The sequence below is a fragment of the Drosophila miranda genome, chromosome XL, assembly GCF_003369915.1.
Source record: "Drosophila miranda strain MSH22 chromosome XL, D.miranda_PacBio2.1, whole genome shotgun sequence".
NCBI lineage: Eukaryota > Metazoa > Arthropoda > Insecta > Diptera > Drosophilidae > Drosophila > Drosophila miranda.
In genome coordinates this window covers 23,894,744-23,917,190 of record NC_046673.1, presented here as the reverse complement: position 1 = coordinate 23,917,190, position 22,447 = coordinate 23,894,744, and the positions used below count along the sequence as shown (strand labels likewise).

The 22,447-nt window shown below is 50.6% G+C and overlaps 1 protein-coding gene across 2 annotated transcripts in view; it reads right to left on the bottom strand.

The window, feature by feature from the left end:
* Window positions 1–1,096: 1,096 nt before the first annotated feature.
* LOC108163851 (loricrin) overlaps window positions 1,097–22,447 on the bottom strand; it is an 81,392-nt gene continuing 60,041 nt past the window's right edge. The window contains exons 3-5 of one of the 2 annotated variants that reach the window (XM_017299369.2): window positions 6,754–6,950; window positions 6,164–6,349; window positions 1,097–2,519 (exon numbers count right to left, since the gene is read on the bottom strand). In XM_017299369.2, coding sequence (XP_017154858.1) covers window positions 1,573–2,519; window positions 6,164–6,349; window positions 6,754–6,859 — 1,239 coding nt within the window. In that variant the 5' untranslated portion in view covers window positions 6,860–6,950 and the 3' untranslated portion in view covers window positions 1,097–1,572. Of the gene's footprint in view, window positions 2,520–3,217; window positions 5,189–6,163; window positions 6,350–6,753; window positions 6,951–22,447 lie in introns of those variants that run through there. The other variant, XM_017299377.2, reaches the window with a different exon arrangement.

Sequence of the window (22,447 nt, the reverse complement as noted above, 5' to 3'; positions counted from 1 at the left end):
GAACCAGAACCAGAACCATCCGCCACCGCCTTACCCCTCGCCCTCGCCTGGCTGCATAGTTGAGGAGCTTAGCGCATAATATATTGTTGCCATAGTAGTAGCTGCAACAGCAAGAGGCAGGCAGCAGCAACAGTAGCCCCAGCCCCCAGCCCCCAGCCCCCAGCCCACGAAAGCCATTGCCGTTCCAACAAAGGCAACAAAATGTTTGTTGGCCACTAACCGGCGACGATGATGGCTAAGGTACGGTAGGGTAGGGTAAGGCCAGGCCAGGTGATGGCTGCTCTGGTTATGGGGGATAGGCGACTGCCAACTGCAGAGCAGAGAGCAGAGCATGTGGCTAACGAATAGTCCTCAGTCCTCAGTCCTGAGTCCTCAGTCCTCAGTCCTCACTGGCTGGCAGGCTGCACATGGGCCATGGGGCTGGGGGCAGGGATAGCGCCACACGCAGTTCAAGTGTTGCATGAATGAAACTTCCGGATAAACTTTTGTTCGCCAAACATCCTTCAAACGTCATCCAACGGTTATGATTGTTCGAAACATCTATGCGATTTTCAGGGGTTCCCAAAACATTTAATACTTACCCTTAAATTATTATTTTTCTAGAATTTTTATAGTATTTCGTCAAGCACTTCCTCCACAATACATTTTAACAGTGAAATAATAATTTGTCTAGTATTTTTCCAGTATTTATCTGGTATTTTTTTAGTATTTCTTTTTAAATTTATCTACACAACAAATTCTTACCCTGAAACTGTCACATGTCTGGTAATTTTATAGTATTTTCTGGTATTTTCTAGTATTTTTGTAATAATACAAAATACCTTGTCTTCTATTTTCTGCTATTATTTCCATCAAAATTTGAGTCGTATTTTATTCTCTTCTAATAATAGTGCAGTATTTTGTGGTATTCTATTGGTTGCATCTAACGGCCTTAACTGTTTCCTAATCGCTTGAATATCTATCCACAATGTTACCCCCACTCCATATGGCTGCTTCATACCTACCCTTTGACCCATCCATCTCTCCAATTGTCCATCCTGCTATCGTTCCTTCCATCCATCCACACATGACAATCAAATAAAAGACTCTCCTTCGATTGGCTTTCAATTCTTACGTATATGTATTATCATTCTCAATTTCAATTTCAGTTTGTCTCTAAGTATTTACAAATGAACTCCGAATGGGTTTTGGATGTGTTTCGGTTTTGTGTTTTGGGCAAAGTACGGGGCAAGGGGCACGTTGTACGGAGTACGGAGTACTGGGTACGGGGTACGGGGTACGCTACGGTATTCAATCCAAATTGCATCCTTCAGCTGATGCTCAAGTATAGGTATATTCTTGTATATCGAATAAGTATATATATATATATATGGTATATATATATGGTATTTGTATAATCATCGTTATCGTTACAGTTATGTATTTGTATTTGTATATGTATATGTTACGCTTATGCTTGTGTATGTGTTGCAATATTGTTCAGTTAATTTCGTTGAAAGTTCTCCATTTGATTAGATGCCATCCGAAAAGAAACAGAAATACACGAGTACACAAGAAAAGAAGTGATCCGATCTATCCATAGTAGTTGCCCGGGGCCTGGGTGGGGTAGCTCTTGGGTCCCCCGGAGGAGGAGGATGCGTCGCTGGCAGATCCCCCACGGGAAGAGGGATTCTCGCTGAAGAGGCCGCCAAAGTTCTTCGAGCTGAAGATGTCGCCTAGGCCACCTCCGCCGCCGCCAGACTGGCCGCGATTGGAGTTGCCGCCGCCGTTGAGGAGGCTGCCCAGGAAGCTGCTGGCACCGCCCGAAGAGCCCCCGCCTGCATTGGCGCCGCCGCCAGACAGCACGGAGCCGAGTAGGCCGCCCAGGATGTTGCTGCCGCCGCCGCCTCCAGATGAGCCGCCGCCAGAGGAGCCGCCGCCGTAGCCGCCGCTGGGCTGGTAGCCGCCATTGGAGCTGGCGGCACCGCCACCTGCCCCGCCGGCACCTCCTCCTTGGAGCTGCTTGGCTATCTGGCCGGCAATGATGCCGGAAACCGCTTGACTCACCGCCGGGTTCGAGAAGAAGTTGGAGAAGAAGCCGCCCTGCTTGTCCTTGGGCTTTTGTCCTTGTCCGCCATCGCCGCCATTGTTCTCGTAGCCAGGGGCCGGAGGGGTGTAGCCGGGTCTCGGCTGATAGCCGCCGGGCGCCGGCTGGTAGCCGCCGTTGCCGCCGTTGTACGGGTTGTAGCCCCCACCGCCCTGCGGGGGCTGCTGGGGGTTGTAGCCGCCGTAGGGATTGTAGGGGGCAGCACCACCGCCACCATTACCATTACCGCCACCGCCGGACTGGGGGAGACTGGGGTAGAGACTATGGCCGCCAGCCGAGAAGCCACCACCATATCCACCGCCACCACCGTTGCCATTGCCGTTGGAGCCGCCGCCGCCGCCATTGTAGCCAGCGCCACCGCCCGCGTCCGCATCCGGCAGCGGGGCACTTGGCGGATTGGGGGCATAGGAGTTGTGGGTGCTGCCGCTCACCTCTGCAGCGGCATGGGCAGAGTGTGGCAGAGTGTGGCAGAGTGCAGTGGAAGCAAGCAGTACAAGCAGTTCAAGCAGTTCCAGTACGGGGGGTTGGGTTAGCCACAAAACAAAGCGCAAAGCGAAATGAGATCGAAAGAAAAAAAAAAACAAAAACACAAAAGAAAGAAAACACAAAAACGGATTAAGAACTGATCAAGGACTAAGCGGGGAGGATTAAAGAATTAGAGTGAGGGGGGGGTCTGGGTCTGGGTCGGGGTCGGGGGGGGATGGGTCTTATGTTAGTTTAGCGTATTTCTTAGAATATTAATTTTGCTCTTAGTCGCGCGTTTCCATTTTGTTGGATTTTGATTATATAATTGTATTGCAATCGGCTGTAATCGATTGAAGGTCTACAAAACTTTGAGTTTGTCTGTAATCGGTTATCGTTTATCGGCTATCGGTTATCGGTTATCGCTTACTGTCTATATAAGTCTTCTTCTGCCATTGCCACAATAATTATCATTATCATATATATATTAAGTACACCCCCCACAAGTATCCTTTACATGCATCATGTACTCGTTCTTGAAGATACTCCATCAACAGAGTATCTTTCCTTGCGTGTGTGTGGGTGTGTGTGTGTGTGTGTCTGTGTCTGCTATATACATATCCGTCCTCTGTTTTTGTCAGTCTGTCTCTCGTCTCTCGTCTTTAGTTGTAGTTTTAGTTTAAGTTTAGGTTTTAATTGTAATTTTAATCGGTATTAGTAGTGAATACTCTCGAATACTTCTCGTAGGGGGCTGTGGCCCACGCCATTCCTCTGGGTGGCCCTCAATAAAATGCCAGCCACTGTCTTGTGCTAATACTGTTCTGAGTTCGGTTGCTGGTTGCTGGTGGCTCTGTTGGGCGCTGTGGCTGTGGCTTCTGCAGCGGTTCGAATGGGAAATCAATCAAGAGTAACGGACAAGCGGACAAGCGGGTAAACGGACGGAGTAAATATATTCTCTGACTCCTCTCGTTACAGAAAACCAAGCATTCCCTGCCTCGTTCTCTAATATACTCGTGCTTTTGGCAGTTCTGTTGTGGCAGTTCTCTGGCTAGAAAATGTGTATGTAAATGCATTTTAGTGACAGCTTTCCTTTGATTGGAGGCTGGGCTCTCGAGCACACACCCTTTGGAGCTCTAATGTTCTTCTCACATCTTCTGGCGGGGGGGCACTTGGTGCACCTGCCAAATCCCTTCCCGTTTTTCCTGTAGCTCATTATGCATTTTGATTGACATGCGTATCTCTGCGTATCTACAACACTAAATGTATCTGTATCTGTATCTGTATCTGCAGCAGTGGCTCTTGGCTCTCTCTATCTCTATCTCTAACTGTATATTTCTGTAGCTAAAAACCCAGCACACAAATTGAGGGAAAGAGCTATCGCTGAGAGCTGTCCGTAGTCCGTGGTCCGTAGTCCATAGTCTGACCGCAAATTCGTAACATCAACAAAAATGAAATTAACATCAACATCAGCATCAAAGTCCAGCCCTTTACCATGTGCTGGTATCTCTAGCATCTATCTGGATGCCTCCATTCTCTGCATCTGTGTGTGTGTGTATCTCTCTCTGTGTGTGTATGTGTGTGTGTGTGCCTCCTTCCTGTCTAAGCTCGAAATTAAATTCCAATTTAATTGAGCTGCAAAAAAGAGCAGCCAGCAGCCAGCAGCCAGCAGCAGCAGCAGCCTCGCCTCCCGGAGGAGCAGGAGCCTGACTGATGGTCGAAACACACACACACACACAGAGATACACACACAGAGAGAAATGAACTCGTGTCCAGTGAGGCATGCAACACCCCGCCACTTGGCTCTTTCCCTCTTCGTTCTGCACAATATTAAATTGAAATTACGTATACGTGGTGTGGCACACACAAAAACAGGCACTCAACAGGAGGGCCCTTCCCCTCGGGACGAGAGGTGTTCTCTTAAATGCAGAATCTCCAAGAGTTGCCACTGCCACTGCCACTGCCACTCGCTACACAGTGCGGGAGAGAAAAATCAAAAGAAAGACAATAAACGGAAGGAACCAAAGGAGAAGCCAAACGAAACTTGCACGAAAAGAAAGCACTGAAAAATGTTTATTTTTTAGGATTTTGCATTTCGGGGCTGATCGTCATCGTCGTTGTCGTCGTGGATGTTGTTGTTGTTGTTGTCGTCACTGCTGCCACATTTCGATGCCGCTTCATCTTCAGATTATTACGTCCGAGCGGCTGCCGCGGCGAGCAGCAGTCCCACAAGCACGGCCGCCCCGAGGGTGGCCGGAGCCAGTCCGGACCTGGAGCCCGCCGCTGCTGAGGGATGCGCCTGGGTCCGGCGATTGTAGGGGTTCTGCTGGTTCTGATTCTGGTACTGTGGCGGCGGCTTGTTGAACATGTTCGCGTTCGAGTGCTGGCTCTGGTAGCCCTGATAGTTGCTGCCGTAGGGGGCAAGGCCGCCGCCGCCGCCGCCGAGGATGCCCAGCGTCGAGCTGGGCAGCCCGACGCCGGCGCCGATGCCGACGTTGCCGCCGCCGTTGCCGCCGTTGGGGGGGCCCCCCGTGCCGGAGGGGCTGCCGCCGTAGAACGGTATCTGGCCGAATACGAAGGGTGGATTGTACGGGTTCACCGGCTGCAGGCCGTGCATCGGGTAGCCGGGATTGAGGACGCTACCTGGATGGTTGGGTTGGGGAAACTGTTGAAACGAGGGCGCTGACGTCGGGGAGTTGTAGGGGAAGATGGGCATGTTGGGTATGACTGGCATGTGGTGCTGGGCCCCAAAGACATAGTGCGGATCGACCACGCCCGTCGACGAGGCCCCCGCAGCCCCCTCTGCGTTCTGTCCGCCGCCGCCGCCTCCTCCCCCGTTGCCCGAGTTGCCGCCACCGCCGCCGCCGCCGCCGCCGCCGTTGTGCTGCATCTGCATCTGCATCTGGTGCTGCTGCTGCTGCTGCTGCTGGTGGTGCTGCTGGTGGCCGTTGCCGTGGCCGTGGCCGCTCTGGTGGCCCTGGCCCGTGTAGGTGTTCAGCGTGGGGTTCGACGAGGCGGGTGCGAAGATGTTGTTCTCCGGCCCGGTGTTCAGGCTCGATCCTTTTCGAGGTGAGGCGAGGCGTGGCGGGGCGGGACGAGGTGTTAGTTGCGTTAGTGGATGGCAGGCGGGCAGGCATGAGTGTGGGGCAGAGAGAGAGAGAGAGATAGATAGAGGGAGCATATGGGTTCAAAGGTTAGTTCTGCTCGAGGCACGAGGCATGCTGCATGCTGCATGCACGAGGATCCTGCTGTGAAATGAGGCGATGAATGAGTGAGCGAGCGAGTGATTGATTGATCGATCGATTGCCAAAAAGCTCTCATGTGTGTGTGTGTGTGAGTGTGTGTGTGTGTGTGTGTAGAAAATGAAGCAAAACAAAACTCAAGAATTTTCCAAGTAAAATTTCCATTTTTCCGTTCCCGTTTCCGATATTTTGCAATTGTTATGTTTGTTTTTTTGTTGTTGTTTTTTTCCCGCCCCACAAAAGCAAAATGATAAACAGGAGAAGAGGGTGGGGGGGGGGGGGGGGGGGGGGGGGGGGGGGGGAGGACGGGTCAAGGGCCAAGGGCCAAGGGGAGGGTGGGTGGTTGGGTTGGGTGGCAAAATAATAAAATAAATACCTGACGGATTAACAGAGGGCGAGGCCTGGTTGCTGCCGGAGCTGGAGGTGGAGCCGGTGCGGCGCTTGCAGGTCGGATAGTTGCCGCAGTCCTTGCCGTCCCTCTGGTTGTAGCTGCACGAGTCGCTGGTGATGATGCACTCCTCGTTGGGCAGACATCCGATGTCCCCGCAGCCGCGTCCGTACTCTTCACGAGGCGCAGGCCATTCGGGGGTTCGAGGTGGAGTTTTGTTACGATTCAAACGGGGGTTGTGTGTGGGTGTGTGTGTGTGTGTGGAGATCGAGTCAAAATTATACGAAAAAGATACACAAATTATAAGATACATTTAGAGAGGGGTTCCAGAGGCTCCAGAGGCTCTCCGGTGCCTCTGGTTTCTGTTGCTCTTTGGATCGAATGATGGTTCAATGATGGGAGTGGGTGAATGAATGCATGAGATACATTTTTGGTATTGAAATTTGACAGATCCTCCGAAAAGAAAACACAAAACAAAAACACACACCGCGAGATGCAAAGACAAACGGATTTGAGGGAACGGCTTGCCTCTGCATCGGCGCGGGGGCTGCAGCTGCCACATCGCGTGGTATACGTACTGGAGTATGCGTCCACGCCGTTGAGGACCATCAGGGCGAGGAGTGGAAGCCACAGCATCCTCCTCTGGCCCTGGCTCTGGCTCTGGCTCGTCGATGCCACGCCCATAGCTCGAAGATACAGATGTGGGCGAGACTGTGTGCTTTAGGAGTGCTCTGTGTTTGTCTCTGGCTTTTTCTCTGCTCTGGGCTCTGCTGCTCTGCAATCAAAAGAAACAGAAAGAGAAAGAAAGAAAGTCAATTGTGGGCTACAGTGCACGGCATAAGCATAGGTACTACATGACTATTCCTTGAGCACACAAACGCTTCCCCTAGACGGGCCTAGAGACGGGGTGGGGAGACAACAGACAACAGACATGTCCTCGTAGTATTATTTATGTGTTGCAGCAGTCTCGCTCCCTCTCGACGGGTCCCTTTTGGCACCAGCCAAGTTTATTTATCACATTGACAGCTGGCTCAAGTTCATTGCGGTTTATACTCGTATGCGTCACAGAGAGAGACACACCAGAAGATACGCCAAGAGACACCGATACAGATACAGATACAGATACAAAAAGGGATACAAGGACAGGCAGACAGCAGCGACCGACCAAATGGCGTCGCATTTGTTTGGACTCTTCTTTTTGGCCCGCCCACAAAAGTGCGGCAAATGTCAGACACCATCGAAAAGTTTACAAGAAATATGGAGAGACAGCGACAGGGACAGCGACAGAGAGAGAGAGAGAGAGGGAGAGAGGAAGAGATTAGGTGACGATGGATTTTGGACCCATGCGCCATGTGGCTGGAAAATAAAATTCCACAATTGTTAATCCGTAATCCACTTGAATGCACTCCAATGTTTGCGCTTAGATTCGCTTCCCAATTGCTCGCTCATTCGAAATTGGGATTCGTTGCTGATCGGCCTCTGATCGCCTCCCCAACCACTGGCCTAGACAGGTGAACAGCCCTGGCCCCTGAGCCTGTGCGTGTAGTTTGAAAGGGTAAAACAACGGCTAACATTAAAGACGGCAGCAGAATACTTTGAATCCCAAAGGGAGTACATTCACATTCACATTCACATGCCTCGAATCTGCCTCGAATCACCCACCGAAAACCGAATGCGAAACCGAGCACTGCAGCAGGAGGTTTCTGAAGGGATTGGGGACACACATACTCGTGCTACGGAGCAGTCCCTTTCTCGTTCTCTCCACCAGATCAGATCAAGTGGAGAGTGAGCGAGAAAAAAGCGAATCAGTGCGGATCTGACGGGACTCGGTGCGTTTTCTTCGAGCGAATCGAACGAAGCGAATGCCGAGCCCCACCGAGCCCCACCGAACCCCACCGAACCCCACCGAACCGATTCGGTGGTCCGTCCTTGCAGGACTCCAGTACGTACAACATATGGCGATAAAAACCAACACAACTTGGGGCTTTATTATCTTTCCATCGCTTGTCGTTCCCTCGGGCTGGGGCTGCGGTTCGAAGGCAGCCAATGAATCCGCTCTCATCCAATGAAACCTCCAGTCATGCCACCTGATGGGGCCACTCCATCATGGTCCCCACCCCGCCCCTCTACAAAACGCCTTAATCAATTGCAGTGCACAAAAAAACAAAAAAAAAGAAGGAAGGGAAACCCAAAAAGGGAAAGATTTTATTCCGCATTTCGGTAGTCAAACAATTTCCAAGAACTTTTTCATAATTTCCTAGGCCACTGATCCACTCGAGTGCCTGTCCACAGGCCCTCCCCCCTCCCCCCTGCCCCCTGCCCCTGTGCCCCTTCCCTATTTGCATATTCAAATTTTTGCAAATGACTAGGCAACTTTTCCTGGGGAGAGGAGGGGCTGGGGGGGGGGGGGGGGGTTTTGGAAAATGTTGCTTAGCCCCGAAGGAAATTAATTTAACAGAATTTGTGGAGTATTTTTTGTGTGCCTTTTTTTTGGGTCTTTTGATTAATTTTGAATTGCGTTCAAAGATTTTTGTCATTCTTTTGCCGGAAATGGAGAAACGGGGGAAGTGGGGGGAAGTGGGGGAGAAGTGGGCGAAGCGGGGGAGAAGGGCAGGCAATGGAACAGCAAATGAAAACGCATAAATTCGTCCTGTCTATGATTTGTGGCCGGATTCATTTGTCCGCCGTCCACGAAAAAGAAAAACGAGGCACACGAAAAGGTGTGCCCCCCCCCCCCCCCCACACACACACACAGGGTGGGGTGGCAGTGGGAGGTGGTTCAAGATTTATTCTGCGGCACATCGAAACATTGGAGAAGCAGTTCAATTTCAAGCACGAGAGAAAGCAGTGCGAACGGCATTGGCCCATTGGAGTGCCGTGCAGACGGTCGGGATCAATGCAGGCGACAAGCAGTCCAGGCAAGCAGTATCACACCCATTCAAGCAGCACGTGGAAGGGGAATTCAGCCTGCCAAGCAGTGAGCAGTGATCAGTGAGCAGTGATCAGTGGGATAGAAAATATCACCGTCCCACTCATCCTTCTTCCTGCCCATCCGCCTTTCCGTCCGTCCATCTGCCCGCCCGTTGCCCTGTCGCTCTATCCGTCCGTGCATTTGTCTGCGCTCGGGCCACGTCCCGGCAGTTGCCCGTCGGACGTCGGTCGGCGGAAGCCAAAAGTGGAAATGCATGATAAATGACACAAGGTTTGGGCCCCATTTTCCTCTTTCTCTCTCCTTTCTTTTTTTCGCTCTCCTTCCAACTTTTTCATATGCCCCGTGCTGTGGGCGGTAGCTGGGGGGCGCTGGGCCCATGAACGAACAACAAGGATTCTAGGGCAGAAGGGGAGAAGGGGAAAGCAGTGGAGAAAGTGAGTAGGAGTGGGGGAGGGTGGTCTATCCCCAGGGGCTGGCGGGGGGTCACAGCATGAAAATTGTGAAACGATGACGTCGTAAATGTTTTGTTGCAACATTTTTCTGTTGCGAGCGCAAAAAAAGCCAAAACAAAAAACAACAAGAAAATGGGAGAAGGCGCCTCGCGCTGGGGGGCGAGGGAGAGCGAGAGGGAATAAATATGAAGTAGAAACACAGCAAAGCAAACTGTCCGCGAAACGGAAGCGCAAATAAAACAACTGCAAAGGAGGTGTTCATCCAAGCAGTGCAGAGGGGTGGGGGGAGGACCTTCATGGATCCGTGCCACAACGAATGCACGGAATGCGCTTCAAAGCGAGGCAACACTCGCCAAATCGATTAACCCATCGGCTGTCCTGCCTGGAGTGTCGGACTGCTTGCTTGCACTGCTTGCCCGCCATCTCGTTTCTTTGCTTGCGAAAGGGTATTCCTTTATTCGGTTAACATTCAAGGAAAACATCCCTTAATGGCCATTGTACCGCCTGTAGGGCGCAGCCACTGGCACGACCATCGAGCCTTAGATCCTCGCAACAGCCACAGTCCGTGCGGGTAGTGTGTGTGTGTGTGTGTGTGTGTCCCAGCCGTAACTGACACCCGGATAACCACCGGAATGGCAGCGCAGAGCAGAGACCGACCCGAAAGTAAGCAGCGAGCGAGCGAGCGAGGCATAAACCGAAAATTCACACTTGGTTACTTCCTTCATGACTTTGGGATATTATTGTGGTTTATGTTAGTGCCTGTCACTAGTCTGCCCGCCGGCTGTCCAACCACGCCCCACTCTGCCCCACTCTGCCCCACTCTGTGCCCCTCCCCTGGGGCACAGAGGAGGAGCCTGCTGCCTTCCGTCTGCCGCTCGCGGGCCGGGCGTAAGACTGTGATGTACGACTCCATGAAATGCGATATATTCATGTTGAATTATTTTGCACAGAGGCACAGAGAAACGCCTGGAGGAGGAGGCAAGTGACAAGTGACTGCAGAAGAGACACAGAGAGAGAGAGAGCGGGAGAACAAGAGAGAAATCAGAGAGCGAGAGTCACTGACTTGCTCTCCCCCCCCGTCCCACCTCCTGTCGCAAAGATGGGAGAAAGAGCGAGAGCCTGGAGCCGGGGGGGCAGGAGGCGATGGACGAGTGCAAAAGTTTGGCGCCAGTTTCGAAATTGCAATTGCAATTGCAATTGAACAAACAATTAAAACTTTTAAATATTGTGACAGCATTTTTCCAGTTAATTGCACAAGCGAGCGAGCGAGGAGCAGCTGCAGGACTCTGCCCCAACCCCCCCCCTTCCACACCACTTGAAGCCCCATTCATTCATTCATTCATTCCAATTCATTTCGAAAAACTTGTCCCTCCGGCAGGTCAGGGCGGGGCGTGGCGGGGCAGGCGGTTTGCCCTTTTGGCATTCCATTCCCGAATAGAGGTGAAAAAAAAGCAAACAAACAAACTACCTTTTGCCCCCCTCCATTCCGTTTCCATGCACTGCGGAAAACGGGGGAAAGTGTGGCCCGAGAGGCGATCCTCCAAAGGGACTCTTCGTTCGCTCAGTGTCTGTGCGGCAGCTGCCGCCGTTGCCGTTGCCGTTGCCGTTGCACCAAAACTGACAAACTGACAGCCATTTGTCATTAGCTGCGGGGGCGTTGCACGAGGCAGGCTTGCCCCAAAAAACCGGCTAGGATCGGCTTTAATTAGCGAGCGTTTTGCTGATTTTTCAAATTTATTTCGGGTCTCCCGCCGCACATTTCTGACAACATTTCTGGCTTATTAAATTCCTGGCTCGTTGGGGGGGGGGGGGGGGCTGGTGGGATGAGGGGCATGGGGGAGCCTAAAAGGTACGCCAGCAAAAATGTCAATTTGCGGCACGGGGGCGGGGGAGGGCCGTAGTGCCGGAAGGAAGGAAGGACGAGCGACTGAGCGGGGGAGAGTGGGGGAGAGGAAAGTCTTTTTGTAAGGCAGTTAATTAAAAACTTCACATAAAGAGCGGCAGGGCATGGACGTGGGGGCCATGTGGGGGTCATGTGGGGGTCATGTGTGCGGCGCGCGCGATGAAAATGTGACAAAAGGCCCCTCGGCTCCTGTTTTCCCCAGTGCCTCTGTGCCTCTGTGCCTCTGTAGCGCCCCTCGATGGAAGTTTCCGGACCGCGGCTATAATTAAAAGTCGGCAACGAAAGAAGTCCCCGAAAAATGCGCACCGGAAGCCCGGGGCGTTCAATGGGGCACGGACAGAGGGCATCCGCGTTTACGCATTCAATTTACGTAAAATCATATCGATGATGGAGCTTAGGCGGCATGCCACCGAATGATGCATGGCCCTCTGCCGCGTGGGAGCCCTGGCAGGACATGGCACCTGTCCTGACAGACAGACAGCTCTCTCCCCCTCTCTCTCTCCCTTTCTGATGGGCTGATGATTGATTTCGTTAATTTAGTTGAGCAGAAGAGCAGCCATGAAAAATGCATGAAAGTGGAGCGAAAGGAGCGAAGAAAGCGGAGAAAGCGGATGCCTGGCCATCAGCCGAGGAAGCAGCTGCTGCTGCGGCTGTCGGGCACTCGTTTGCCTTAGCCTTTCGGGGCATTGAATGGATTCATGCCCCCCCCCCCCCCCCCCATGCCGGGGGAGTCACCAGCGAGAGATCATTCCTTTGGGCCGCCTTCGAGTGCCTTGACCTCTCTCTGCGACCCCTCCATTGCGGCTTTGGCTTGAGCTCCATCGAGTGGGTGTTGGCTGCTGGCTGGAGGTGGTGGCTCCCTCGAGTTGTGGCTCCCCGGCTCCTCGCGGGATGGAATGCCACTTATTTATGTCGCTTCTGTTTGGCTGCCCGTTGTTTTAGTTGCACTTGTTATTTGTTGTACTTATTAGCAGTGCATAAGGATAACTATCAGCCGGAGGGGTGGCTGGTGCCATCGCCTGGCACCTCCTGCCACCTCCTGCCGTCACCCGCTTCCTTGCCAGCTCGAGAGTCGGGCAAAAGTTTCCTTGGCAATAAAGTTTCCCTCAGTCGGAGTTCTTTTTTCCTTCATCCTTTCGCTTAAATGTGCCTTCCACGCGGAAAGTGGGCGAGTGCACGCGGGGGGTGCGTGGGGGGTGGGGGGAAAGCTGGACCTTGTTTTGTAATCATTTCATTTCTTAGTCAAAGCAGCAGCCAAACGCAGCGCCAGAGAGGCGGAAGTTATTATTTCCAAGGCAACAAGGAAGGACTTTTCCACAGAAGGAAAAGCCCACGGACAGCAGTGTGTGTGTGTGTGTGTGCGTGTGCGAGAGAGAGGGAGATAGTGTGTGTGTGTGTGTGCGTGCGAGAGAGGGAAGGGAAGGGAAAACAATTTGTGAAATGCAAAAGTTTTAAATTGCAGTTGAGGCGAGAGTTTTTTAAATTATGTGACTGACTGTCCACCCCAGCACCCCACCACCCCCCTGAAACCCACCCATTGGCTAATTGCTGCCTGCCGTCTCTGCCCCGCCATCAAGGCGAGTGGCAAGATCCCTGCGTGTGGCAAATGTCATAAGCCGCCAACGAGAGCTCTCTCTCTCTCTCTCTCTGTGTGTGTGTGTGGAGGGTCTGCCAGGGGGCATGTTTATTGAACATCGAATGGAGGAACCTCCTGAACCCTGGGATCCCCCCGCTCTCATCCGTTGGCTAACAAGTTGCCTTCGCCTGTAATCCACTTAAGTCGTTGCCATAGCTTCTGTCCTTCCCCTGGCCCTCCCCCGCCCCACCCCCTGTGGCTGTTTCTGTTGCTGTTGTGCATCGGCATTCCACCAGATGCTTTGGCTGTTGAATCTTTTGTCCTGCTGGCTGGGTGGCTGGCTGGCTGGCAGGATGCAGGCATTGCGATTTGCATAATGTCACACGAAAGGCAAAAGGGCAAAGGAGAGGGCCAGCAGCAGCAGCAGCGACAGGAAGAACACTTGAGTGCACTATGGGACAATGGGCAATCCAGGGGCTGATCCCAGGACACTGGACACTGGACACTGGATACAGGACTCCTCTCCATTGGACTGCTCCCCTCTGGAGTCGTCGCTGCTGTTGTATTGCTGATATTTTATGCCATTTTGTTCACTAATAAAGTGCTTATAAAGCTGAACCGAACGACGGCGTCGACGGTCGATGGTCGATGGTCGAATGTCGACATAAATCATGCCACAAAGGGAAACACTCAATGGCAAAGCGTTGCCTCAATTAAAGCGTCGGGAAATTACACCCCCCCCCCCCCCCCCCACTCCCACCCCCCCTTCGTCACTGTGCAATTATCAATGGAGTTCCCCTGCAGTACCCCCCCGCCCCCCTCATTTGCCGCTGATAATCTGAAAGCCTGATTTAATTTATTACCGACGCTTCTCGGGAATTTAATTGAAACCCAAAATTGAAATCGGAAATATTTAATGCTACGTGTCGTGGCACACACTTTGGTGGCATGCCCCAAAACCCACCCCCACCCCCACACCACTTTCGGGGGCCCCATCTGTGGCTGTGGCTGCGTTTTGGCTCAAAATTTAATCAAGCGCCAAAATGCGACAAAAGCGAGAAACTAAACAAAAGTGCCGCCAGAGAGCGACAAAAGGATATAATAAAGGATGTACACACACACACACACACATTCACGTATATGTATACACCCTTTGTTGTGTGTGTGTGTGTGTGTATTAGTGTGTTAAGGGTAGACCACAAAAATTAATTAAGTTTGAGGAAAACTGTCAACGCTGCTGCTTTCCTGCTTACCTTACCTTTCTCCCTTCTCCTTCTCCCCCTCCTCTCCACAATTTCTTCACTGCCCCTCCTGCACTTTCGGATACCCTTCGTACACAACGGATGCATAATACCTATACCTATACATGCACTATATACATATGTATGTATGTATAAACCATTAGAGGAGGAAGAATCCTCTTCTAGATACCATCGACCATCGAATGATCCGAATGACATGTCGATTTGCTGTACAAATTATGTATCCATAAACGAAAGCATAACATCACAGCGAATGACACCAGTAGATGCGAGAGATGCGGTCATTTTCGGGATGAAATACTAACAAAATACCAAAAACATACTAGAAAATACTAAAAAATACCAAAGTCATACAACAAAACTAAAACTACAAAAAAACCAAAATATATTACAATAGATTAAGGATGAAATAGTAACAAAATACCATAAAAATACCGAAAAATAGTGGAAAAGTGTTTTTAAAAATACTGAAGGCACACAACAAAAAGAAAGGAAAATATACCAAAATATACTAAAAAAAAACCTAAAATAATCATACATTAATTCTCAAAATACAATTGATTCGCTAGATTGCTAGACAAAATATCAAAAACATACCTAAAAATACAAAAAAAAATACTAATAAATAATAAAAAATAAATGACTGCATTCGCCACGAAACGGAGCCGGGAAACGATCCCTGTTGAAAGTTATTTTAGATTCCACAGATTCCATAGGACTTTCTTTCAGAATCTATTAGTCTGAGTCTAAATTCCCTTGCCTAAGACAAACAATACAATGATTGTGAAAGACCTCATCAAAAGAAGACCTCATGGGAAGACCTTCCAGAAACCCATACAGGAATACCATGCACTCCTTGTGAATGCAGCCTTTTGCTTATGGGAAATTACTTGATAGCATACATGTACGTACATACATATATGTATGTATCTGTTGGATGCCCAAGACTTGCAAGCACTTTTCCAAGGGCTCTTTGCCCTCCAAAGGCAGCCTTTTGATGGGCTCCACTCTAAGCGAAAAAAATACCACACGCACTCTTAAATTCTGTAAGGAAAATCCTTTAAAAAACAGTCAGCATGTGCCCCTCGCTGGCCTTCGCTCCCAATTAGGGTATTCCGCCGTTCGATTCGGCTCGCCTTGCGAATCGACTTTTCAAATTGGGTTTTCCCTAACGTGTACGTTACGTTTCTTTCCTGTAAAACATTTTCCCGGTTTTGTGACAGCAGCAGCAGCAGCATCCATTTTGTGCAGCTGCCCGGGCATTTGCCGTGTGTGGATCCGCAGTGGATTTCCTTGCGCTTTTCCTGCATTTTCCACCCACACTCGTACTGGCACTCGCACCTTCGCCGCCTGGAGATTTAATAACCGCATCGTGTGCTGAAAATTTGCGGTTTGAATGGCTGCTAACTTTATTTTATGATAAGTTTATAATGCTCTTGGAACCCACCGACCCCGCCCTCCAGCCATTTCCTGAAACACAAACCCCATACGGTGGATGGTAGAGGGAAAATGGGAATCGCAGAGCACGAGAGCAGAAAAATCAAATCATAAAAGCCAAAGCCCTTGTGGCAGTGGCTCTCCTGCGAGCGTCTGTTGTTCGAAAATGTGTTGAAAATTCCACTGAAAATGCAGTAGCTTCCAGCAGCAGCCGCCGAAAGCCAGAAGGCCAGAAGGCCAAAGGACCAAAGGACCAAATGCCAGATGCCAGAGAAAGGTAAAAGGAAATCATATTAGACATTTGTTTGTCTTTGGGCCACGTGGCTTATGAGCCGAAGGAGCTGCTCCTCTCTTTGTGGCACCTTTTCTGTGGGCCCTTGGGGTCCGCCCTTCCGCCTCCACCTCCGTCTCGGCGACTGTCGCTCCGGCTAGACAAACATCAAGTGAAAATTTTCAATTTTCTATGCAAAACTGCGACACAGCTCGATAGTCACGCACGCCATAAAGCGAAAGCACCAAAAGGAAAGTCGAAGCATCGGGAGGCGTGGGGGTGTGGGGGCGTGGGGGAGCGGGGGCCGGAAATGATGATGTTGCTGCCACCCACCCCCAGATGGAACTGATTTTGTTTGCCCGATAGGCGACAAAAAGTCAAATTGTGGCAGCCAATTAACAGCAGTGGCAATCCCCCAGGGGGCAGCGTGGGCAGCGGGGTCAAGGGTAGGGGTGGGCCTTGGGGCAGGGACAGGGCAGGTGACGGGGCAGGGATGGGGCAGGGTCTTGGAGGCAGCTAAGAAACGAGCGCCACCCACAAGTCAAACAAAAAACGGGCCAAAGTGCACACAGGACACACAGGACATCCATACGGGGATGGCCCCAAAAGATGGAAGGGACACGAGGGAGCAGCAGAAGGACCGAAGGACTGAAGGACCGAAGCACAGAGACATGACCCAGGCGCAAGGGTTAAACTCATGTCCCGTGAACAGTGTCGCAAAATCCAGTGAATATCCTCGGCTCTAATCCCAAATTCACACCACAATCGGGGATTCATGGAAACAGGATATCCATCGCGGGGATACTTCATTTGTTTGGGAATACCTATGGGATATATCCAAACTTTATTCTTTACCCCCAAATATTTTTATATTTCCATCCAGAGTTTAAGTATTTTTCTAGTATTTATTTGGTGTGGTGTGGTATTTCTGCATAATATTTGGTTTATTTTTTAGTATTCTGTGGTATTTTTATGTAATTAATTTGGTTGTTTTTAGATATTTAGTATTTTTCAATACTTTCTTGCTTCTTTTGCGTTTGTTTAGTATTTATTGAGTATTTTGTTTAGTATTTTCTTGTACGCATAGGTTTCGGAGTTCTGTTTCATTCATTATTCTCTTTAGATTGGATCCCTGAGGGGTGGGGGCTTTAATGCCTTTGCATTCCATTCACCTTTTGGCGGATTTCGATCCCGAAGATCCCCTGCGAGACCCAAGGCTACGCCTTTGATCAGTGCCAATCTATCGTACACATTTCCGTGGAACATTTATCCATCCTTGGAGCCGAAATCATTCCGATTCTGGGCCAGGAATATTCTGTTTTCGTATGCTTTTGGTTCCGAGCGTTCTGTGAAAATTGAATGATGGGGAAAACCCATCGGAATTATCCACAGTGCATGTGTGTGTCTGTGTGTTTGTGTGTGTGCTTGTGTTTGTGCTTGTGTTTATGAACGTGTCTTTGAGGATGAGAGAATGAGAGGATGAGCTCGTTTATAAAGTTGACAAAAGGCGTTCCACCTCCACCTCCTCCTCCGTCTCGTCCGCCCCGTCCCCGTCCGATAATCATCTGGCAGTTTTGCGCTATCAGCGACAAGACAGCAGGACACGCAGGAAACCAGCGTGGGAGAAAGGGGGATAAGGAGACAGAGAGAGGGAGAGAGAGAGAGAGAGAGAGCAAAGTGGTGAAGTCCATGTGGAGGAGAGTTGCTTTCCTGTTCAACACTTTTCGCTTTTGTCAGCACAAGATACAAGAAAAGATTTCCCATTGCCAATAGATGACTAAGGGGAAAAGCCGCCGCTGCTCCTCCTCCTCCTCCTTTAGGGGTAGGAAAGGATAAAAGAGGCAGCCCAAAGGGGACCCGCTCTGTGTGACCCGCTAATGAGCAGCCGCCAAAGCATAAAAAATGCGACAAGGGGGGCTCCTTCTCCCGCTTCCCTTCTCTAACTCTCTCCCCCTCTCCCCCTCTCTCGCTCTCCCTATCTGTCTCTCGCTTCGCTTTCTCCTCTCCGCTCAGAAATAGGCACAAGGCCAGGCCAAAGAAGAGGTCCTGCAGCTCATTAAAAAAAACCCAGAGCGCAGCAGAAAGTGCAGCGGGCGGGCCATGGGGCAGGCGGGGCAGGCGGGGCAGGCGGGGCATGCAACAGCACAATGAAATATGGAAAACAACGGCACACGAAGCACGAAACAATAACAAAGGCTGCAAAACAGAAATTGAAAACTAGGCTGCCCCCCTGCCCGAGAGAGGGGCACAAAATGGGAGCACAAGAGAGGGAAAAGCACGAAGGAGAAAGGAGAAAGTGAGAAGCAAAAGTCGAAACAATTGAAATGGAAATTAGTCGGGGAAAAACAGGAAAACATTCCACCGGAATGCCCCTCCAGGGTACACACACATTCGAGCGGTTAAAGTGCCAGAAAGCCAGGGGAAAAATCAGCGGAAAATCAAGAGAAAGCCAGGAAGGGCACTGCCATAAATGAAGAAGACTTTGGAGCACCGAATCATGGGGGAGAAATCGAAGGAAACGCATGGGATAGGATGGGATTATTCTGTGGGGACTGTGAGGTGGGGATCTGTTGCAGTGGAAGGATCTTGGGCGACACTCTTCACCCGCGATTCTGCCACCTAAAGCTCTCTACCCCCAGAGGAGGACCGTCTGTCGATTAACAGTCCATGCCGCACACACACAGCCTCGTCCTCGTCCTCGAACCACATCTGAATGAGGCGGAGGATGCGCCACATACCGGGGCAAGTGTGGCATTCCTTCTGGGTGGCACTTTCTGGTGGATCTCCAGCCTCCACACTGGGAACAACAGAGAAATCACTCTCTGGCGAAGGGGTCGTCCCTCTCGCTGTCCCACCGCGTGGCATGCCCCATTTGCACACATTCTTTAATGGGTCAAAGCCTGGCAGGGATCCCTCCCTCGGCTCCTTCTGCCAGTGACACTTTTTGGGGGGCCTCGGGGGGCGGGGGGCCTGTTGCCTGATTAAGAACTCGGGGTTAAATGGAAATCTAGAGAAAAGCCAGAAAAAATCCAAACGAAAGCAGAGCAGAGCAGAGCAAATGAGCAGAGCATGGAATTTAATTTGCACAAAAAGCAAACAGAGATGGAAGAGGGAGGAGGGAGGATGGAGGATGGAAGATGGAGACAAAACAAATATGGAGAACAAGGAGCAGGGGTGCAGGGGGAGGAGGAGGAGGAGGAGGAGGCTGTTAAAAAGAGCATCATCTCATATACGAGATGTACGTGTGTGTGTGTGAGTGTGCGTGTGTGTGTGTGTGCATGGGTGTGTGTATCTTTCAGTCAACAGCAGGAGCAGCAGGCAGTCCCCAGTTTGGTTCTGTCATACAAAAGGACATGCAGCCGGCAGACGGCAGCCTCCTTGCAGCATCCACAGCGTTGCAATTAAATGAACGTTGCACAACAGTATGCAATGCAAATGGCGCACACAGCGAGAGACATGATGCTAAAAATTAAACAGAGAGAACGAGTCGTCGTCCAATTTGAAGTGGCAGCAGCGAGTGGAGTCCTGTTCCAGCGCCGATTCTAAGGAGCAGTTCAGCAGGGAAGGGAAGAGGGGGGGGGGGGGATGCCACACGTGCAGACATAAAAGCGGCAGGCAGACGGGCGGACCTGCTACGTGCACTCAACACCTGCCATGCCCCAAATGCCTCTTCAATCTCTAGACTGTCCTGCTGCCATGGCCATACTTTCCCTCTCTCCCCCCATCCCCCCATCCCCCCCATCATGAATCGGTGAGTGTGTGGCAATTGCAATTGAAAGTGATAATTTCATTGCATCATCCACACACACACAGACACACACGCACACACAAAGAGACAGCAGAGGGAGAGCAGAAAGGAGCGATGCCCGCATTCGCATCCTCATCCGCTTTCAGCCTTCTGCCAGTCATTGCCCCGCTCCACGCTCCCCCCTTTGGCCCTCCTGCACCCTTTCTTTGCATCCCACACCTCTGGATGTACATATATCCTTTTCTCCTGCTTCCACTTCTCCACTTCTCTGGAGCTTCTCCACGTCTCTGCTCTTATCTGGGCACGTCCATGTCCATGGGCCAGTTATAAACGGACGGATGGACGGACGGGCGGACGGACGGACACACGCAGCGGACACACGGGACACCAATGTGCGAGTATGTGTGTGTGTGTGTGTGTGTGTGTGTAATCTTACACAGAGAGAAATAAGTGGCAGTTGCTGGCAGAAGAACTGAAGGGGTGGAAGACCCCCGACAGACGACGATTTCATCAAAAACTACAAAATATGTCAAAAATATACCTATTTATGGTATGCTCAGTAAAAAATACTAAACAAAATACTAAATATACTGAAAATGCTAAGAAATGTCTACAAAAGAATACTTTGCAAAATACCAAAACAAATACATCAAGAAATTCTTGATGTAGAGTACAAATTAGTTTTAAAAAATACCAAAAATATACCAAAAATATACCAAAAATACAATGCCTTTCTGTTGAAAACGGAAGCACTTTGCGCGTAGAAATATGCAGTTCCAGTTAACGGGTTTCTTTCAGTGCACGACAGTTGTGGGGCATGACAGTTGGGGGCACAAATCAGGTTAAACCCACGGCAAGGACAGTGGGGATGGGAGATGGGAGATGGGGGGTGGGGATGGGGAGACGGAGGCGAAGGAGCGAGTGAATGGCGAGTGTGGATTGAAGGGAAATGCAAACCAAAGCCAAACCAATTGGGTCATAATTGCTTTACGGGCGCCAAACGCAAATGAGTCGTAAGCAGAAGCAGGACGAAGGACGAAGCCAGGAGCTTCTGGGACAAGACAAGGGTGAAGAGTGGGGGCTGCTGGTGACTGGTTGCTGTTTGCTGGGGGTGCTGCCCGACCGATGGTTGCGTGTGGGTGGGCGTGGGCGTGGGCATGCATGACTTTGTCATGCTCCATGTAAAACGATTGCTGGCAAAGCGGAGGAATGACTATGGAATATAACCTGTCGATTTGCATGCCACATTGAGGCTAGATAAATGTATCGTCTGCAATTGTTGAATGGGAAGACGAGAGGGGAGGGGAGGGGAGGGAAGGAGCGAGTGGATGGGATGGATCTGCTTCCTTTGTAATGTTATGCCAGACAGGCGGGCGGGCAATACACAAATCGGACAAATCGAATTATCGAATGGAATAAGTATCGGTCTCGAGTGGCATGGAGAGGGGTGCAGTGCAGTGCATGGCAGTGCCAGTGTGACCATGGAACAAAAAAAAAAAGAATAACGGAGCGAATTTCTGTTTATTGGCATTCATTGAATGCTATTCATTTGATCAATCAATATATGCCCATGGAATATACTTAAAATATACCAAAAATACTTTGTAAACATTTCTAAAAAAATGTACTAAAAATATACCAAGAATAAAGAACAAAAATATGCTCAAATTATTCCAAAAATATACTAGAATTATACTAAAAATATACCAAAATATGTACATTAAAATACCAAAAATATACTAAAACCATAAGTACTCAAAAATAAAGGCGAGTATATCCTCGAACAGATCCGCAAATTAGCGCAGGAAATACCAGAAATACCGGATGTACCACAGACTGTACGCCGGAATACGCGTATTGAATGCATTCACACTGAGGACACCACTCCGCTTAAACACCCTGCCACAATCCCCCCCCCCCCCCTGCCTCATGGTGTAACGTAATCATCGTTGGGAGCGGGTGGGGGGGCATGGCCTGGGCATGGGCCGGCCCCAAAGGAAATTCTCGGAACCGCACACTGCACTCATCATTAGTCGGTTTGAGTTACGAGTGTATTCCCCACAAATCATTTATTCATTCAGTCATTCAGCCATTCATTCATTCATTCAGTCATTCAGTCATTCAGCGAGTGCAAATATTTGCCTCCTAAGCTGTGAAAGAGGGAAAAACGGAAACAAATGGAAAATCAAAAAGGAAACAAGTAAAAATTATTGCGGCTCCTGCTCCTCCCCCTCCTCCTGCTCCTCCTGCTCCTCGTCCTGTGGCGTCGTTCGTTAATTTGTTATTTGATGTGCGCTCTAAGCACACATAACCCCCCATTCCCGCAGGCAGGTCCCACTGGCAACCACCCACACACACACCCCACCAGCCACCAGCCAACGCCCACCTCCCCTCCCCATCCAAGAGCCACTGGGGCGCACTCAGTCATTCGTTAGAGTCGACTCCAAAACACGAGAACGCGGATGCGGACGACGACAACGTCAGCGGCGACGACGCACTTAATGAGCCCCGTGCGGCCAACATGTTAATCCATCCAGGACTCTCCTACAGGACTCCCCCCCCCCCCCCTGCCGCCAGCCATCGCAGTGTATTTGTTTCGGTGGGGCATGGCCATGGCACAGCGATGGCGATGGCGATGGCATACGAATGCATTTTTGTGTTTTAATTGCCCCCCGCCTTGGCCCCCCCGCC